The sequence below is a fragment of the Patella vulgata genome, chromosome 1 (genome assembly GCF_932274485.2).
Source record: "Patella vulgata chromosome 1, xgPatVulg1.2, whole genome shotgun sequence".
Lineage (NCBI taxonomy): Eukaryota > Metazoa > Mollusca > Gastropoda > Patellidae > Patella > Patella vulgata.
Genome location: NC_065879.2, coordinates 39,383,954 through 39,405,691, shown reverse-complemented (window position 1 = coordinate 39,405,691; position 21,738 = coordinate 39,383,954). Strand labels below are relative to the sequence as shown.

At 35.8% G+C, this 21,738-nt stretch overlaps 1 protein-coding gene across 2 annotated transcripts; it reads right to left on the bottom strand.

Annotated features, from left to right (window-relative positions):
* Positions 1–2,659: 2,659 nt before the first annotated feature.
* LOC126812973 (uncharacterized) lies at positions 2,660–19,786 on the bottom strand. Of its 2 annotated transcripts, XM_050539119.2 has the most exons (9): positions 19,505–19,786; positions 13,399–13,660; positions 12,307–12,372; positions 12,044–12,202; positions 10,903–11,016; positions 10,488–10,601; positions 6,385–6,711; positions 5,355–5,696; positions 2,660–4,784 (listed from the first exon to the last, which is right to left on the bottom strand). In XM_050539119.2, exons 1-9 carry the CDS (start codon positions 19,595–19,597, stop codon positions 4,573–4,575), a joined length of 1,689 nt encoding a protein of 562 aa, XP_050395076.1. In that variant the 5' UTR covers positions 19,598–19,786; the 3' UTR covers positions 2,660–4,572. The 2 variants fall into 2 exon arrangements, with proteins under 2 accessions (XP_050395076.1, XP_055958495.1); XM_056102520.1 differs by lacking the exons at positions 12,044–12,202; positions 12,307–12,372; positions 13,399–13,660; positions 19,505–19,786 and having other exon boundaries at positions 10,903–11,251.
* Positions 19,787–21,738: the final 1,952 nt, after the last annotated feature.

Below are 21,738 nucleotides of genomic sequence, written 5' to 3'. Positions count from 1 at the left end.
TTTCTTAATATGTACTTCTGAAGAACATTGTGACGCAAACAAGCATTAAAATAACCAGTGGTTGCCAGGCAAAATAAACCCACATTTTGCAAGAGATGGATAGAGAACAAACTAAAAAATAAAGCAATTTTTCGTACAATCAGGGACCATAATCCTGGAAGTTATGTCTGAAATACGCGAATTTAAAAATGGGACTGAAATATTTGGCATATAAAGATATATTTGAGTTTCATCAAAATCGAATAAAAATTTTGACTTCTAGAGATTCCACAATCTTGATATTACATACTTTTACACTATTTGCGTACGAGGGGCGGTCATTTTGTCCGGCAGTTTTGGTCCGATTTTCACGAAATTCGAACTCAACCATCATTGGGGTGTAACGGTGACATTTTCAAACGGTTTTCTAAATTGGATAATAATTGTGACCTCTAGAGGGACCACAAGCTAAAAACGCGATTTTTCGTACAATCAGGGGCCATAATTCAGGAAGTTACGATCTGATGTGGGCAAATATCGTCAGGAACCAAGATCTTTGGGTTATAAACATGCATTTCAAGTTTCATCAAAATCAGATGAAAATTGTGAACTCTACATTGTTCAAAGGCTAAAAACGTGATTTTTTGTACATAATCCATGAAGTATCGATCCGATACATGCCAATATCAACAGAAACTGAGATCTTTTGGAGATAAATCTTTATTTCAAGTTCCGTCACAATCGGATAAAAATTGTGAACTGTAGAGTGTCCACAAACAATTGTGGACGGACACGGACGAACGTCCGGACAGACAGGGGCGACGACAATATGCATCCACATGAAAATGTGGGCGTATAGAAATACACCACATTTGCCAAGCATTAAATTCTGGAACAATTTAAAGACAAATACATCTGTTGCTAAAATAATTGACTTTACTGTGAAATTTGTGTCTATAATTTTATAATTCCTGATCGTTAAAAATATGGTACTTCCCGATAGAAATGAGTTTTGTGGGTCAGAGAGAGAAAGAGAGAAATGGGGTTTAACGTCCACTCGACACAAACTAGGTCATTTCGGGACTAACACATGGTTCAATTTTATTTCAATAATTCGCTTGCGCGTAGGGGTTTTTAGCCGGGGAATCGAAACCCCATCAGTTGACTCAATGACAGACCGTATGAACAGCGCGCGCGTGCTAACCATTCGGCCATCCACCCCCTTTTGTGGGTCAAACAGATGACCAAAATGCTTAAAACGGAAATGAGAAAACATATTCACTATGATTTTACTTATAATGACTTCATTCTATACGCTTAATAGGCGATGCATGTAAATATTTTATTCTTATTATTTATTTGTTGTATAGGCATAACCCCCTGGCTTACATAATGATATAAATGTATTTTAAGAGCGTTCTTTTTCGCTCGCATAATTTTTATAGCGCAAAGTAAAGGGGTAGTATAATACTTTCTTTTTAAATGCGAATCAAGCTAATATAAATGTTTCACCAATATCTCAAAAAGTACAATACACGTGCGCTGTGTTTTTTATTCCAGTTTGTACACTTGGGTATAAAAGGGGCAACTTTGTCCCATTATTATTCTTTCTTTATCCAAAACGCATAAATATAGCAACGTGATAGAAACTAATGTGACCTTCAAATACCAGTGTTGTCTTGTATAATTTCTTTGATAAAAATGTGGTACATTTTCAGATGATTTATTTTTGGGGCCTAGAAATTGACACAAATGAGTCGCAACGCATATAATAATGTAATATGAATGTATAAAAACTGATTTACATTCAATTGTTTCCGTTTTTAATCTAATTTCAAGTTCGGCGAGATGCGCCAGAAGTCTCAATCGAATGGCAATATCTACCGTCTGGTTATTCCAGTCTACACCGATAATATTTATTGCGCATAATCTTCAGATAAGAATATGGGTCACCGTTTGACATGACTCGTGGAATATGTCTAGCCTCGTTCTTCGAGATCACAACAACAACATTGATTTAAAGTAGCTAAGTCTCTAACTCAATATCATCCAAAATCCTTGACATTTTTAACACGAATTATTTGTCAATTTAAATCAACATTGATGTTGTGATCTTACCGGGAAAAGATGGGCTTCTGATATCCAATATTTAAGACAAAATAAACATTTTACCATTGGTACACGAATCGTGTACCATAATGCGTTTCAGCGCCATTTGTAACAAGGGACTCGAAGAACGAGGCTCGACATATTCCACGAGTCATATCAAACGGTGACGCTATATTCTTATCTGGAGAACATGCGCAATAAATACTATCGGTGTAGGCTGGAATAACCAGATGCTAGAGATTGCCACTTGATTGAGGATTCTGGCGTATTTCGCCGAACATAACTGATATAATTAGAAATTACAGTAAAAACAGAAACGACTGAATGTAAATCAGTTTATATACCTTCATATTACATTATTATATGCGTTGCCAGCCATTTGTGTGTCAATTTTGTGTCAAGTATTAGCGAGTTAGTCCCTTTAAATTGAAAAATAATTCGTGTTTTCAATGTCGAAGACTTTGGATGATATCGAGCAGCTACTTTAAGATTTACTAGCATTCAGAAAAAAGATAAACTTGTTTATTTTAAAACAATTTATTCATTTATATATCATTTAACACATGTAGATAGTCATAATGTATTTGGAATAAATGTTTAAAAAATATATGATATATGGTTGTTATATTCCAATTTCCAATCTTTATTTGGAGCCACGGTGGCTAAGTGGGTAAGACGCCGGCTCGCTAGCATGGAGGTCGCGTGTTCGATGCCTGCATTGGCCGAGAAAGTTCCTTTGTGTTTTTCGACGTGGTTTCCCCTTGTCAGTGGTGCGGGATAGAGAGCCTGGCAAGGAGAGCTGTCTAGTCGTTCGGATGGGACGAACTAGTCGTTCGGATGGTATGAAAACCCGAGGCCCCGTTCACACATTTGCGTGCACATAAAAGATCCCTTGGTAGTTGGAATTCGATTTAAGAGTAGGCCATAGTGCCGCTGCCCAGTATAGGAGCAGGACAGTAGGACGTTAAATCCCATCTGATTTGATGTCCATCTTTATAATATAGTATATTAAACTCCTAATATCATTCCGTTTGGTGCAGAAAAGTAGGAATGAATGCGATGAGAAGCTAACTACCCGTGGGTGGATTGGTGTTAAAAAAAGTGCAAGATATACAATAATTAGCGTAAATCCCCACTTCTTCTATTAAGGCATCTGAGCAAGTACTCAATATTTGTGATACGTTTGCAAACAACTTAAACCCGGCAGTCTTCATCTGGAAATGGAGACCGGTGTCCCAAACTGTATTATACGGCGTCTGGATAAAACCAGACCTTTTTTTTAAAAAATAATAATGTGTAGGTGACATTTACCGTCCGCTATCAAGTACAGCACATGGGTCATTCACTGTATAGACCTCTCAAGAAACGGGAATCGATTATCAGGTCACCCAACGAAAAAACTGACCCGAAATGTTAAAAGGGTTACGTGTCCGGATAAGCACTTTTGACGTTCACGTCCAAACGACTCAATATTTTGAGCTGAAATTTTAAGACAAGGTCAATACACCATTCCTTTATATTTTGGTGCTTAAATTTCATACGTACTCGGACTTTAATTTTTGAGACTCTGTTCTAATCGGCATAGTCCCTTTAAGTTAAAGTTCACTAACATTGATTCTGTAGATAGTCATAATGTTTTTGGAATAAATGTTTAAAAATATATGATATATGGTTGTTATATTCCAATGTCCATCTTTATATAGGATATTAAACTCCTAATATTTTCCCGGTTGGTGCAGAAAAGTAGGAATGAATGCCATGGGAAACTAAGTACCTGTGGATTGGTGTAAAAAAAAAGCGCAAAATATACAAGAATTAGCGTAAATCCCGACATCTTCTATATTAAGGCATCTATCATACTCTCGCCTTAAAGTTCACTAACATTGGCTCTGCAATAGCAATAGCCAGCACACACACCGATTATTCCGCAGAATGCACGAATTTGCGAAAGTAATTCTTTATCACATAGGGTTTAATTTAGAAGATTGCAAAACAGTTCACGGTATGTATACGTATGTATTATGAGCTTTGTCATCAAAGAGGTGTCGCGCTGTAAATATTTCCTGCAGAACAGGATTATGGTTGACTAACGGATGACCGGGCATTGAAAGCAGTATAACCCCGAAACCGGAAGCGGTAGGCCAACGCCACCAGGCCTATGTTACTCCCCGTTCCGAGCAACCTCTAAACACCAAATTCCAGCCTCGGGACAGCCCTATACTACAAGACAGACAGACAGACAGACGGGCAAACAAACGACATTTACAAATTTAATATTAGCATAGACGGTTATCAAGGGAGACACTGTGAAAAACGACATTCGCTCCCACCTGGGGTTATATCGCAGACAGACGTGACATACTCTGCTCCAGTTTATATGTAATACGACTAAAGTTTGAAGCTTCTTTTAAAATTCCAATCCAATAGTCTATAAGCATATCGGTATCAACACCAAGGATGTCTATACTGTGATGACATCGCCCCTTAACCGGCAGATGACATCATACCTTTGTCATCTATATGAAACATGGATGCTAACGACGCTACACATTTTTGTTGAAGTGCATTAAAACACGTCAAAAGGCTACATTCTTTCAGAACTATATTACTTTCAGTACACTCAACATAGAAACGGCAAAAGTGGTCTGGATGGGGAACTAAATTAGTACCATTTGTGTGTCCGTCACAAACTGTGTCTAAAATAGAAAACAAGAACAATTTAGGCTATTTTAACAACATCGTTGGTCAACATTAAAAGATAAAACGATAATAGCCTATATCTGTTTCTAGATTATTAGAAATGGCGTCCATCGAGTTTTTTGAGAGGGGCTCTCTATGAATAGGCCCTACATTTAGTTGCGTTGCATTGTTTATTATTCTTAAATCACCTTTAGACTTCAGGAAATTTCCAAAGTTATAAACCGTAGACCGAAATAGTGTCCAGTTTGTTTCCAGCAGGATCTGGCAATGACAGAATCTATTGGATTTGTACGAAAAAAACGAGGTCTCGTGTACACATAGGCGTGTACGTAAACGAACCCATGACAGTTGGAATTCAAAATATGAATAGGCCGTAGCGCTGCTATCCAGGTACAATTTCCCTCATAGCACACTGTATGGTGTATGCCGGTCTTTATTAGCCAAGTCGTTGCAGAACATTAGGACATTAAACCCCATTTCATTCATTCATTCTTGCGTTGATGGGGCTTTTAACTCAGTGCCATTTCCAAACTATGAGCGTACATTTGAAATCGAGTTGTGATTACCTGGCAATAGAAGTAAATACACCATTTCGGATGTATTAGATCTGGAAACACCCTTATCGTCAACTGACATTACTGTTACTCGAAGTATGGCATTGTTCCAGGTCGAGTTCAGTGTCACTTGGAACGAGTTCGTGAAATCAGTAGAACAGTTCTTTCTGACAGGAGCGTGATCCACATCATTCACATCAATAGGAATAAAGCCAGTATCGTTTGTATGTTGTATTTCCCACGTTACCCGTTCAATGACGTCTGCGGGCCCAAGTGTCCATTTAGCTGAAATTGTCACCGGGGTGTTTTCTATCAGTGTGGTCGGTATAAATATCTCTGGAATTACATGAGGATCTGTAAAATGATTAGAGAAAAGGTGTTTGTTTATCTATGTTTCTGTTGTATACAGACGCTTCCCAATTCCATCCAATGTGAATTTCAAGACAATTTTTAGGGGATTTTGACAGTTTGGGAACAAACACTGAGTAGCCTAATATGTACTTCCTAAAAAAAGGTCCTTTAACCTAATCTACACAGCCATGTTCAATCTCCCCAGAAATGTCATATTGGCATAGTATCAAAATAAAAGTACTGGTGTAACCTTGTCAAAATAGTGATATTTCTAAAAACCTATTCTAATGTGTGGACTTTGGGGAACAGGTAATGGAATACATGATTTTTATGACAGACTGTTCTGTCCGAAACATAGCTTCTTTTCTGGTGGTAATAAGGGATATTTGGGGGAGGGGGGTGTTGTGGGGTTTCTTTCAGTCCATTTTCCACGATAAATTCGGAAAAACGTGTATAGTCTAATCATTACAGGCTGATAGGGTGTAATTTACTGGTCTTGTCGTCACCTTTTATTATGGATAGTCTCAAGATATGGCAAATAAACTGACAAAATACATATTCCCCATTTATGACTGGATTTGTTCTCGTCAAAGATATGGAGATATCAGAATACTTGGTGTTGGTGATCAATCCAATGTTCGGGAACCATATTAAATATAATTAAATCCCAAGATCTCAGAAGACTACTTACTACTTACAACTGCTTCGGCATCATCATAAATTGTGGAAATGTCATCAATTACCAATCTACAACGATACTTTCCATGGTCCGAACATTCAGTGTTTCTTTCTAGTAAGTTGAAAGTTACGTCACCCCCAACAGTAGTAACCATAGATGTAATATTTGGCATGTTAATGGCTACCTTAGTTTCACCGTGTAGAGTGGAGAGGAGCCTTAATTTACCAGTTTCCACGTGCATCATTGTTATATATTCCCAGTTAAGGGCATTCTTAATATTGCAGGTTAAATTCATAGTCTGTCCAACAGCCACACTGACAATATTAAGTGACACTGAGGCTGGAAAAAAATCAAATAATGTTACAATCTGTTACTCAGAGTAACGTAAAATATGTCCTGAAAGCAATTTTCACCTAAAAGAACGACTAATCGAAACTTTTTCTAACTCAAAATCCCACTGTTCCAAATGCCAGGTCAAGATTATTAAGTTTCCTTTGCACAAAGCGCCCATTGCATTCACGGTGCACGCTGGGTCGCTTGGGCATAATTAAGTGCTGAATTGGGTAGTTATCATCCTATGTGTTTTCGATTAGTAATTTAAACATATCTATTTGACCGTAAATGATTCTGATGCATTCTGATATTTTTGTTGTGTTACACAAGGTGCATTAGGAAAGAATGGGATGCTTTTAACTTATCCAAGTCGTACTTTAGTGACTTTAACTTGTCCAATATTAAAGATGCATTATGTAAGATTTGGATAAAGAGCTAACCGTTCTTGCTATAATAGTTCCAAAAAAGATTATTCAAAATTAATGTATTGACAATTTCATCAAATTATTTTATTCTGGCATTTTCATTATTGTTTGAAGTTTTGACATAGCTTGTTTATCGTAGCAACGTTACTTATTAATCGAGACTCAGTCTCGCTTGTTCATTTTTAAATTAAAACATTAAATGGCGATTGTATTTCCATCCGTTTACATCTGCATCATCCGATGGTCTAGAGAGTAGATTATACGCTTGCCATGTAAATAATTGTCTAAATAATAATTTATGTAACATTTGAAGCCAAGGTAGGGAGATTTTCTCTTAAATAATGCATTGTTTAATTTTTGTGAGTAAATTTATACAATTCAATATTTAAACATACATTATGCAAGAGCTAAATCTGTCTATTGCAGATCTTTCTTTGGGCCTGAAATATTATCTAAATTATTAATTAGACATTAATTAACTTATCCAGACCAGATGGCATCGCTAGCCTGCGATCTTAAGTGGATTGTGAGCCGATTTACTGCATAACTTTCCTTTTCGATTAAACGATTAAATGGATAATAGAGACTATGCTGTTTATCGTACTGACTTTAGTAATGATGATAGAGGTTAGGCAGAAATTTCATTCGCTTAGTTCTCGGTTCATAGTGGATCAATTTGAATGAAATTTTCAGCAAATTACTTTTACGTTATCTAGTTTTTAACTATTATAGTGAGAACTGCCAGCTCGTTATCGAATCTCCCATAATGTATCTTTAAATATTTGACATTCATGATCAGTAAGTATCTTTTACGAAGGCCCATTAGTGCCAAGCAAAAAATAATTATTAATCCGTTTGAACGAGTTAGTATCTCGTTTGAACGAATTAGTATCTGGTTTCAACGAATTAGTATCTCGTTTGAACGAATTAGTATCTCGTTTGAACGAATTGGTATCTCGTTTGAAAGAATTAATTATCTCGTTTGAACGAATTAATTATCTCGTTTGAACGAGTTACTATCTCGTTTCGACGAATTAATTATCTCGTTTGAACAAATTAATTATCTCGTTTGAACGAATTAATTATCTCGTTTGAACGAGTTAGTATCTCGTTTAAACAAATTAATTATCTCGTTTGAACGAATTATGATTTCGATTGTACAGGAGCATGGAAGGGACGTGCAGAAATTGTGTTTCAAGTAAAGATAATATGATTTAATTATACGCGTAGGTTATTTATTATTTCTAGCGTTAGCGTCAGAAGAAGGAACTACACGTGTAAAGAGGGGAATTAGTATAGAATACCTTGGAAATTATCCAATTTGTTTAATGTTAGCCTTAGCCACAACATTGTAGTGAAGTCATTGTTTTATGACATGTATATGCTTAAACAGGCATTACGACAGGTATGTGTATGATATTGTAAGGACGTGGATTTGAAATGCACCAAATTAAGAAATAAAATTGTAGATTGTGCCTTAGCTGATTTTCATTAGTTCAGTGAACAGAACTACAAGTATACGATTGTTTGTCAGCGATGTTTACATATTAAGGAATAGTTGTTGCTAGATGAACTTATTTCCAGTGTTGATTGCCTTGGAAGAGAGAGGATTTGGGTGAGTTTCTAAGATAGAGGGGTGGGAGTGTTAAAAGAAATAACTAATTTGCGCATGCAGCATGCAAAACGTATCAAGAGAAGTAGTGCCGCAAAATTTATCGCATTGAACGTCGCATCCCTCCCACTAAGGAACCGTGCGGAGAAGTGACGCTGCCGTTGGCCGACTTCCTCGATAGGACAGAGGAATTGGAGTCGAGGGTTGCAGAGGGGAACGCTGGCTCAAGCGAGGAACGGCTGTTCCGGCCGCCCTCCGTTTGATTACCGGTGAAAGCCGACACAGAGGCCTTCCCCTCTTGGTTCACCTTGAGCCTTCGTTCCCCTCTGCGGCTCTCGGTTTCACGTCCCCTGTTATCTCGAGCAAGTCGACCAACAGCATCGTCGCTTTGCCACACGGGACCCTAATGTTTCGTTTTGCATACTGCTACTGCATTCCACGTTTTTTTCGTGTCATCCACAGTTTTTTGTGACTACAGACTTAACAAGACTCGCGCCATTGAAGTAGACGTCGCAAATTAGTTGTTTCTTCTACCCCCTCTATCTTAGAAACTCACCTGAATCCTCTTCCATCCGTTGTATTGCAATGCAATCAACATTAGGAATACATTTACTCTGGGATAATCCTTTACTGCAAAGTTCAATTTATGTAAACCCCGTTGACAAACAATCGTAGTTCTGTTCACTGGGCTAGCGAAATTTCAGCTAAGGCACAATTATTTCTTAATTGGGTGCGTTTCAAATCTACGTCTTTACAATATTAAAGATAAATTATGTAAGATTTAGATAAAGAGCTGGTCGTTCTTGATATAATAGTTCAAAAATAGATAATGCAAAATAAATATATTAAAATTTTCATTAAATTACTTTATTCTGAGAGACGATATTAGCCTTTGAAGGTTTGACAAGATGTGTGCACGGAATGTAACCACCCTACTGGTTATTCGAGGCTTAACCCCGTTTTACCATTTTTCAATAAAATCATTAAATGGCCGAACCGTTCTAATCTACTTAAATATGTTAATAAAGGTCTAATGCAATAGGCAGATTTAACTCTTGCATAATGCCTGTTTAAGCATATACATGTCATAAAACAATGACTTCACTACGATGTTGTGACTAATTCAGGTTAACATTAAACATATTCGGCTTTTAAAACGTTGGTAACTTCCAACATATTCTATACTAATTCTCATTCTCATAAATGTAGTTCCTTCTACTGACGGTAACGCTAGAAATAGTAAAGACCTTACGTATTAAATGACATTATCTTTACTTAAAACACAATTTCTGCATGTCCCTCCCACGCTTCTGTACAATCGAAATCTTAATTCGTTCAATTAGATGATTAGTTCGTTCAAACGAGATAATTAATTCGTTCAAACGAGATAATTAATTCGTTCAAACGAGATACTAAATCGTTTAAACGAGATACTAACTCGTTTAAACGAGATACTAACTCGTTTAAACGAGATACTAACTCGTTTAAAACAAGATAATTAATTCGTTCAAAATAGATACTAATTCGTTTAAACGAGATAATTAATTCGTTCAAACGAGATACCAATTCGTTCAAACGAGATACTAACTCGTTCAAACGGATTAATAATTTTTTTTGGTTTGGCACTAATGGGCCTTCGTAATCTTTAAAAAGATAATTACTGAATGTCAAATATTTAAATTAAATATTTGTAAACTTAATGTTAAAAATTCTGGCTATTAAATGCGGATTCGGGTCGTATATACCTGGTGGTCTAATTGTTATGGTTTCGGTTGTTTTTGGTAAACCAGTTGTTGGTGGTAAACCAGTTGCTGGTGGTAAACCAGTTGTTGGTTTTGTAGTGCTGGTAACTGGTGTTGCTATATATAAAAAAAATAAGTAATGGAAATACATACAGTGTACAAATTGTAGATTTCAAACATCGTAATTGAGCGTTAATTAATTCGTTCAAACGAGATACCAATTCGTTCAAACGAGATACTAACTCGTTCAAACGGATTAATAATTTTATTTGGTTTGGCACTAATGGGTCTTCGTAATCTTTAAAAAGATAAACACTGAATGTCAAATATTTAAATTAAAATGTTTACATTTTCAACCTTTTTGTAAACTTAATGTTAAAAATTCTGGCTATTAAATGCGGATTCGGGTCGTATATACCTGGTGGTCTAATTGTTATGGTTTCGGTTGTTTTTGGTAAACCAGTTGTTGGTGGTAAACCAGTTGCTGGTGGTAAACCAGTTGTTGGTTTTGTAGTGCTGGTAACTGGTGTTGCTATATATACAAAAAAATAAGTAATGGAAATACATAAAGTGTACAAATTGTAGATTTCAAACATCGTAATTAAGCGTTAATTAATAGGCATCGTAGAACGAATGTCTAGCAATATATACAAGAAACAATACTATTAAGTAGGCTTTTGCTAAAGTTCGAGTCGTATATTCGCCCTCTAGTGTACCTGGTTGTTTCGGACTTGTTGTTATGGTTGCGGTTGGTGTTGGTAAAACAGTTGTTGGTGGTAAACCAGCTGTTGGTTTGGAAGTGCTTTTGGTTGGTGTTGCTTTATGAAAACAGTAAGTAATGGAAATACATACAGTGTACAAATTGCAACATTTCAGACATCGTAATTAAGCGTTAATTAATAGGCAGTGAAGAACAATTGTCCAGCAAAGCACAAGAAACAGTAAAAGACAACATCACAATTAAATGGGGAATACTCACTAGTCCGCGGGGGAACTGGTTCACTAGTCGCGAGTGCACTAGTCCACAGGTTCACTAGTCCGCCGCTATAAAAAATACTATATAAGGGTATCAATAAACCAAGCAGGTATGGTGGCTGATTGGTATCAGGTAGTGATGTCGCCCTCCATAAGGCGACAACCAAACAACGAGACATCACGACATTTTAACCCGATATCACGACATTTTAATCCAACAATACGACATTTTAACCCCACACAACGACATTTAAATAGTTGTAATGTCGGATTAAAATGTAGTGATGTCGGTCATCTTCCTCGCAATATATAGTATGATTATTTACACTAAACCCGCGGATTAGTGCACTCGCGGACTAGAGAACCCCTCTCAATTAACCAACCTTTACTGGAAAAGCCAATGTTCTTTTACAACGACGCAAAAAAACATATTATTACCCGAATATCTAGATATAAACAAAACTCTTAGCGACAAGAGCCTGTCACGTATCTACCTAGTAACGAGTGATATTAGCTGTCCCGGAAAGAATATGCATTTTTAGCTTGTAGCTAAAGCAGAAATGAGCATTCGGGCGCTTAAGTACCTGATGGTCTTTGACTTCTTACTATTGCTTCAGTTGTTGAGATGACCCTGGTTGGTTTTGTGGTACTTGTTTTGACTTCGACTGGTGGTGCCACCAATGGTGGAACGGGTGTAGACAAAACATATTCTACAGATTCAGACGTTGTAACCCTAGGTGTTGCTGTCATAATACAAAAAAATGAAAATAATAAAAATATTTGTTTTCAAGAACTATTTGTTATTTTAAAAGGTTGCGTTATAATAACTAAAAACGATAATACTCACTGGTTACGTTGCCTGTGTCTGTAGAATTGGTAAGTTTAGTCCCAGCTTTCATACGAGATGGATTTTCTGAAGAAAATTATGAAATAACATGGGTTAAAAACATGTCCATTCTTTATACACAAAACGTAGGCTTAATCATCATGGGGGGAGCCACGGTGGCTCAGTGAGTAAGACGTTGGCTCGCTAACCTGGATGTCCCATATTCGATCCCTGTGTTGGGCGGGAAAGTTCACCGTGATTTTTCTGTGTGGTTTCTCTTTGTCAGTGGTGCGGGACCGAGGACCTGACAAGAGACAAAGTATAGTCATTCGTATAGGACGAAAACCCGAGGTCCCGTGTACAAATTGGCGTGCACGTAAAGGGTGATGGATCCCGCTATCCGTGCAAAATTTAACTCATAGCACACTGTATGGCGTCTGCCCGTCTTCATTAGCTCTGTTGGAGCAGAACAGTGAAACGATAAACCCCATTTCATTTTATTTAATTTCCTAATCATCATATTCCAAATGGATGTATTTAACTGCATTGAGCTCAGGTTTCACATTCATATCCTTCTGTAGTGTCTGGAAAGTCGTGGGTTTATATATTTTGCTTGTATTTTCGAAATCTAGATTAGGTTCAATAATATAAAACATTTCATATGCATGTGTAAAAAAGTCCAAATTAGGATTTATCACCCACTATCCAGTAAATACATTTTAAATTTGCACTTTCATTTGAAGCGCTATTCACAACTATCACTCCATTTCGATATAAGTTGTAGATATAAGTAGTGACTTATACGTGGCGGGGTAACGTACGCGCTTTCTAGAGCATCGGGTACAACTTCTCATTGGGGAGTTCATAAAGCGAACAAAGTATTGACAATCTTGAACTTTTGTACGGGTGAATCTCCGAGTGGCCTTTGGTCTCCTATATCAAACAGTCAGTCTGATCTCTCAAATCTAAGTTCAGGCGCTCCGTGTGGTTATAAATGACGGCGGGTGTCGTGTTCTAGGCGGGTTATGCTTAGTATTTTAGAACACCACGTGATACCACTTCTCAGTTCATTTTTATTGAACTTCTTTATTTGAGTTTTGGACGAAATCTTACCGATAATTAGAAAATGGATGAGTAGGGAAGCTGCAAGCGCCATTATACAAATGGTCGAAAAACCCATCACTATGCACAATCGTGTTCTACATCTTCGTTTTCTCTTCATTTCGTCGTGGCCTACGGTGGGATTGTGTGGATAAACAAATCTGGAGTAAATTTCAGTTGATACTTGTGGGCTTGAAACATGGGTGTGGCCAGTTACTGGTTTTACAGAAACCGGTAGTTCTTCTTTGATATCTGCCGGCCTCGACATAGGTATCTGAAAATGAGAGGAACGCAAGAATTTGATCAAATGGCTTTAACAATGTCAACACCAGAATGGAATGTTTTCATAAACTTAACAACAAATATGAGCAGGAGCGTTCAGAAAATAGCTAATACGTTATGTTATACTTCAACTGTAGTTTATTTACCTTAAACCTGACTGTTTCTTTTAAGAATATATCGGTGCTCGTTTCTTAAAGCGGAAATTTCAAATTTTTAAGTTATGTTTTTAAAATTTATTAAAATAAAGCCTGAAAATAGATGGTATCCATAAACAGTCCTACCTTGTTAAAGAATAATCCTATTAATCCTATAATTCACTATTGTCAGCTGAGAAATTGGCAAAAATATCATTTTCCTCTTCATTTTCAAACGTTTGAAAAAAGCTACTCCATGGTGGAGAATAGAAAACAAGGGAGGTAATTGGGAGGTAATTGTGTTATTATTTCCTGTATAAATGAGTTTTAAGTGTGAGAATGACACCTATGGTCGTACAATTGTGAGTTGACAACCTATTGAGCAAAAGACATAGAAATAATTACGTTTTGACTTTCTTAGAAAATTTGAAATTCTCGCTTTAAAGCCTTTGTATACAGTGCTTAGTTACATTTTTAAACGTTGTCTGGGACGACTTCTTTAGATGCTGTTGTATCTGCCCATATAGACGTTAATTTATGTGAAACATCTTTATGGTGACGCATAGCTATTAATGTATTATTAATTCACTTAACGACACGACAGAAATATCGTATGCGTGTTTATTATACTAATTATGACTGGATGTAATAACATTGCTGTCATCGTGTCTTTTTGGATATAAAACAGCAATAACTCAAACCGCTTGATGTTCTTAGCCAATGCCATAATTTTATTTTTTTTTATTTTTTTTTTTGACCAGTGACACCTAAAAAAATGACTTTATAATAACATATGTATATTCCTGGATTTCTCCATATTTACAACTCGCCTCAACAAATGTGTTTTGCATTTGAGGCCTTATCCTTTATGAATCATGTATTCGCCAATGCTTGACGGTATACTCATATATGAGTTTCTATACAGCTATTGCTATGGCTGTAGACAATGTCAGAGTAGGTATAGTGCAGACAGAACTATCCATTGTCAGATTATATTCTTCTCTGTCCAAATGTCCAGCCTCCACATCTGTAATATCTATATTCTGTGTTTAATAAATGTCTTCTTTTTCGAATTCCAGCGTACAACCCGGCATTAGAAAAACTAGGGGCTGGTTTCACCAGTTTAGTTACAAAGACACTACCACGCCCTTGTGTTAACCCTCATGAATTTTAGGGGTGCTGGGGGCAGGTTCAATAACATGAATTCAACTATTTTACCATAGCTAGCGTTTTTAAATGTAATACCTTTCCAAGGGTAACCAACCAAAAGAACTACACCTAACAAGTGTAACCGATATTCATTACTACTGAACACCAGAATTGTGGGGTATTTTGGATAAGCTACACCATGCACTGCCAGTGTTATACTGCATTTACACCAAAGGGTTAAACTTTTATTGGGAAATAAATCCTGAACAGTGTTTATTGGGCTGCAAAAGTGCAATCAATATTCATGAGGACTGAACACCAGGAGAGGTGTAATTGTAGTCGCTAAAGGATGTTTGGGATGAGCTACCCCTCTACAAAGGTTTTATTGCATTTACACCAACAGATGTAATTATTTTAAGGAAACATTCCTCCGAATAAGATGTCAATTTTACACCGTATCTTGCGTTACAAAAGTATTTGTGTACTCCAATTTGAGTGTTTTTTGTAAAATATGGCATTAATTGCATTAGTAACATAACTTTAAATCATTTTAAATTGTGTACTTAAAAGTAATATATAAGTCATTCAGAATATTATCATGTATAATAATCTTAATAATATTTCATAACGCCTAGATTATTTTAGCTTGTATACACTTAAAGACGTGAAAATGTTCCAAAACATTACCAAGTACAATATCTTAATTAATTATTCTTAATTCAGGTGAGGTGCATAAATGAATAAACCACATTATTCAGCTAAGTTGTAAGGATATGTGTATTGATTCTTCATGATTTATATTCATTGTGAATTGATACAGATTGTCTAATTGCCCAACAGCAGTTGAATTTGAATCAATCTGATTGATATTTGTCGATTTATTGTCATTGTAAAATGAAGCGAAGTAGTCGACGGTCTATATGTAATCTGGGTTGGGCTAACACTCTATACCAGTGGTACGCTTCGCAACCTTTGATTGCCAACGGCACACCTTGGAACACGTGAAAAAATAGCGGCACACCTGGCTAAATATATATGAAAAATATTTGAATTTTGCAAAATATAAGCATACAACCGTAGACAGAGACTATTCATAGACACATAGAATGACTGAAACTAAATAAAGAAAAACACAACTATGAACTATCAGTAGACACCTGTTATAAATACTCAATTGGGATCACATGGTTTTTCGCATTTTCTTATTGTGCCGTTCAAAATTTCGCGGCACACTTATGAATATCTCGCGGCACACCTGTGTGTCACGACACACTGGTTGAGAATCACTGCTCTATACTAATTATCATAGAGGCCTATAGCCAATTTCAAGTTTTCTGAACTTAGAAGTCGTTGGCTTGAAATAAATATCGAACAAAATACACCCACGTCGGTGTAATAATTAAAATGGAAGTGTAATTTACAAAACATCCTTTAGGGGTTAATGCTTAATCTACACCCACGGGTGTAAACTAGCTTCTACCTGAATTGGTGTAATTTTCTAAACTAGTTGGATGTTATCGGTTTACGCCACTAAAGGCTAGGAGTTACCCCTATTTAGGTGGCAACTAGTTTCCACCCGAATTGGGGTAAACTACCTTATTATTTTTAGCAATGTATGACTAGTCTCGGTCTATGGTTGTATGCCGTCTGACTTGCCATGTTTTTACTTTGCAAAATTCAAATAGTTTTCATATATAGTAAGCCAGGTGTGCCGCTATTTTTTCATGTGTTCCAAGGTGTGCCGTTGGCAAAAACATGTTGGGAACCACTGATCTAGAGTTAGCTTGAAGAACTAACAAGAGCATGTCAGTCTTTCTAGTACGACAGCCCCTAAATCTAGAACATAATTTTAAGCGTGGTAAAAATACCTTTGGGTCTAAGAGGGAGTATAATCCAATGCAAATTCGATTTATATACACCAGAAACCAATTAGGTAACGTAATCATCCTAGCACATTAAGGATCTCAATTGCCTTTTGCGCAATCACTGCTCAATCAAGATGGGATTTCCCATCAATGTTTAAATCTAAAAAGTATATTATAGAAATTGGAACATTTCAGATCGCTGCACCACGGTGACCACGCGGGCGTTTTGTTAAATGGTAACTTGTTTCAATAACTTCAACCGAACCTACAAATCAAATATTACAGATTCTAAATTACAAGCAAAAATAGATGATATCACAGATCCTCGTCTATGTTGACATTCAGTATGACAAGTTATTATGAAAGTTCTTAACCGATTCACATATAATTCGGCACCACCTCCTGCCTTCTTTTAACATTGACATTTCGCAATAGTAAATGAAATGCCATGTAATGTTCTATTTATCTGCACCAACCTGGTTAATGAATAACAGTGTCGGGCAGTTAATGTGTTTCCACCTACAATTTGTCTAATTCCACCTGCTAAAGGTGGTTTAACGTAACCTTTCGTACCATCCGAAGTTCTAGGAACTTTGCCTTTCGGGACCCTCCGCATTACACCATTGACAAAAGAAAACCAGGAACTTTTTCGGCCAACACCAGTCATTGAACCCGGACCCTCCTGGATATTCAGCCAGCGGCTTACTCAATTAGCCACTTGAGCAATATTGGTATCCATCCATAAATTCAAATCATGTCCAGTCATTGCATGGGTTAAAGGGGAATTATGTAAGATGTAGATAAAGAGCTGGTCGTTCTCGCTATAATATTTGAGCGTTGTTATCAATAATTGTAGTTTTGGCAAAATGTGTGCATTGATCGTAACCACCGCACTGGTCATTCAAGTCTTAGTCTCGCTTCTTCAGTTTTAAATTAAATCATTAAATGGCCGAACCGTTTTAATCTACCTAAAATCGGAGCAATCCGATGACATCGAGAGTTGATTATGGTCTTGTGTTAATAAATGTCTAATTAATTATTTATATAACATTTAAGGCCCAAAGAAAGACCTGCAATAGGCAGACTTAGCTCTTACATAATGCCCAGTTAAATAAATAATATATTATGGTCCTTTAACGCCTACTATATCTGAAAATATCTCAGATTTTCTCAAATACCCGTTTGAAAATTCACAAATGTTTGTTTGCATTTTAAGACGTCATCGAGCGATTAAAAGGGTGAATTTCTTGAGTATGTATAGGATTGGGTTGTTTCAAAAGAATTCATACAGATTAACTAACAGGCGAAATTATTTTTATAAAATCAAAACTTAATTCTACTTCAAAAATTTGGGTCAATATTTTATTTATATATTCTATTATTTTTAAATAATTTTCAAAGAGGGTGGGGAATACTACATGTAGTGTACTGTAGATTGTCTTTTCAACGATATGCTTGCTCTTTAGTCGAGTACCAATATACAAATTATTTCTCTTTGCTCGGCATGCCAATGGGTCACAAGGGCCACAAGGGCCTAAACCCACCGTTTCATCAATGATGCTCATTCAGTTTCATTTGCAAATTTATACCAATTTCCTATGCTTCAATAACTTTACGAATTGATGTGATAGATTTGTAACATTTTCATCTACCAATATTAAAAACTATAAAATAAAACACGGATAATACTTGAATGTTAACATGTTCGCAAATCTCCCTACGACCAAACAATATCAAATATTTAGAAGGTATACTCTGATGTATTTTGAATGGTTTCTCAATCATTTTGTGGTCGGATTAATAAGCAGCATGAAATTTGTATATTAGACTACATTAGTTTGTTTACCTCAAAGTTTTAAACATCTATTATTAATTAAATATCATTTAAATTTATATTTTAGTATTTTATATTTACCAATTATTGTAGTGTAAGTCCAAATCATACCTGCAGAAGTTCTAAATCTCTCTTATTATTCATTTTATTCCCTCTTAACTTTAACGCATAGTCCACCTTTGTCACCATTAAAACAATTATACATGCTGTTGACTAGAGCGCAAATAAATAATGCGTCCTAAATTTGTGTTCGTCTCCACTTTTCAGCTTAAGAAAATTAATGAACTGGCACCAAATTTGTTAAGTTTATATCCTCTTAACGACCTCTACGTTAAGTTTTACATAAAAGATATCAAATCCATTAGGATGATATAAACATAACCATCATGACTGACAAGTAATAGTGTAAACTGTCCTCACTCCCACTCTGTAATCATTAGATCTTTTCCGCGGTGACCCCTTCGATGTTTCCGCATATTACACTTTTCACTAAAAAACGAGTTTATCTTAACCGACTCTGTCATATTCTTTCGCGAGAAAATATAGTGACAATTTGAATGTCCGGGAGATTTGTCAGGAATAACTAATTTGAAGACCCCCCCCACCATCCTTTGCATTTAAAAAAACATTCCAGTTCTTAAAAGTAAAGCTCGTTGCAATTCGACTTTAAAAACCAATATTGGGTACGGATTGCTTTAAAGTTTATCGTAAACAGTATACTTAATACTATGTAACGTAAAATGGTAAATCCGTCCATATAAACAAAACATATGTCCTTATTCTTTTTAATGTTTTATCTTAAAACTTCGATGCAATTCAACATTTTACTGGAAACGTTTTCTTGTTTTACTTACCTGTGGTCCGTCTTTAGACTTAACAAATTCCTGATATTGGCGAACAACATCTCCATCAAAGAATTGCGCCCATTGTGCATGCTGGTCAGCCATGTCTAAATTTCTATATCAACAGTTTATAAATCCAATCAACTATTTGCACAGATTAAATCAATAAATGAAATGGTCAAAACGTTCAACCCCTTAATCTTTAAAGCATTATTGTTATCCGTGTTCTTTCCTTAAAGGATTAAAAGGGTTTGACTTATAATGCCCCCCTGCTTGATGCCGCAATTTAACGCGCTGTTTATTTTTGCAGAACGGTGCACAACAGAAGATTTTATTCTTTGGATTACCTGAAGTATTTCACTATCAAACTGACACTCGACATGGTTGAATGTCGGTATGGTGTCATAAATAACGGTGTCAGTGTGCTGCTATATATTTAAAAAAATATATTCCAAGGTGGGTGCTTTGTCGCCTACGGCCAACATTCTTTTTTTAAACTGAATAAGATTAATGCCTTAATGGACACTTTCTCTTTAACAATACGGTGACATCTTGTAATAACGTGGTGAATAACATTAAAACATTGTTACAAGAGCATAATAACAAACGTGTAAATTTTGATGTGCGGCTGACAGTTTATCACAGTGCGCGAAATAGGACAAACAAATAGGGCTTCCCATCAGAAAGGTCGTCGCTGCTAGCTCTAAACTCATTCCCAAGATAAACTAAACTTACAATCAAAATTTTATGAAATGCGATAGGTTTCCTCCACTAAATTTTAAACAACTCCACCAGGAACTTCCACAAGCCTTAAATATGAACGGAGTGATCCAAAAATTAGAAATTCAATAAGATTGTTCATATGCCCCAAAAAACAAACCTGCCAAGGTTTTTTCGAGATAATTTAAACGTAAAGTGTGGAATAAATACAAAATTAACAAATTCCATGATTTCATTTAAAAATAACCAACAATACACCGAGAATTTTATCCTGCATCGCATTCACAAGCTTTAAGGATTAAAAAGTGAAATGCGTTCGAAATATACGAAATATTGAATTGGGTCGATATAGTGTGTTATTTCGACAATAATAGGGCAAGCTCAGTGCGATGAAGGGAATGTAGAATTTGATATATTTCAACGCATTGGATTTATATATATATAGACGTAAATTTTTTAACGGAGACAGATTGTCATTCTACATAACAAATCAGCATTCAAAATCCAATAAAATCGAATATTTTATTTCTGACTCAAATGAAAGTGATCTTGTCTATTTAATGTAATTATGTGTAAATATACACGTTCGTAAAATATCACCCCTATAGCCCGCCCTCTTCCCAGCAATGAAACACCACTTAAAACTATGAAACTACATGTATATATATATACGTCTCGGTGGATTATAATGTGTAGCGCTGTTTTAATATTATTCTTTCTGGATTCAATTTTAAAACATCGCTGAGAACCTGAGAGAGAGCAATGTTACCCTTTTGTAAATCCCTGTCCGGCGCCTAAGACTAAACAAAACAAATGAGCCAAATAAATGAAATAAGTGATGATTTAAAAATGTCTGTTCATTTCGTGATATTACCGACACATATAGGGGTCAACAAGTATTTGACATTTCACATAAAGAAACAGATTTTCAGGTGATTGATTGGTAAATTTACATGCAATATAAACTGTCATCCCTTTTAAAGAAAGATACGTCCGCGCATATTTTTTTTATTCTTTCGATAAATTATATATAGTTGATACAAATATAAAAGGTGACGAAAATAGGATTTACATTTCGTCATCTCAAAAGATCCACTATAACATTATAAAATACAGGTAAATGTATTCACCGAGGTTACAATCATGTCAATAAAGTGAAATGTGTTATCTCTTGATTAATTAACTATTACATTTTGTAAATACAAAAACTAACAACTAAAATTTAAAGGATTGTTTTAAAAGATAATGTAACTTATATGTCGAAGTTAAACTTGCGCTTTAACACCGTTGGCGTTACATGTTTCTGAAACAATGGTCATTATAAGCTTTATGAGCTCGTTAACCAGTATTGCTATGCGAATGGTTTGAATGATGTAACCTTTATAGATTAAATATAGTAAAATCACTAAACAATAGTATACTTTCTTCAAACGAAAGTAGTTTCATTGACTGCTCTGTGAATTATTGGTGTGCTGCTGAATTGGCTGCAGTGCAAGGCAAGGCAATGGAATGGAATGGAATGAAAT

What these genes read in the sequence shown, in the direction of transcription:
- LOC126812973 (XM_050539119.2), bottom strand. Translation starts at nt 19,597, where the DNA reads ATGGCTGACCAGCATGCACAATGGGCGCAATTCTTTGATGGAGATGTT. An exon ending in CATAACAATTAGACCACCAG is followed by an intron (nt 6,712 to 10,487) that starts GTATATACGACC and finishes ATTTTTTTCCAG; the next exon opens with CCTCAGTGTCACTTAATATT. An exon ending in TGCCGAAGCAGTTGTAAGTA is followed by an intron (nt 5,697 to 6,384) that starts GTAAGTAGTCTT and finishes ATCATTTTACAG; the next exon opens with ATCCTCATGTAATTCCAGAG.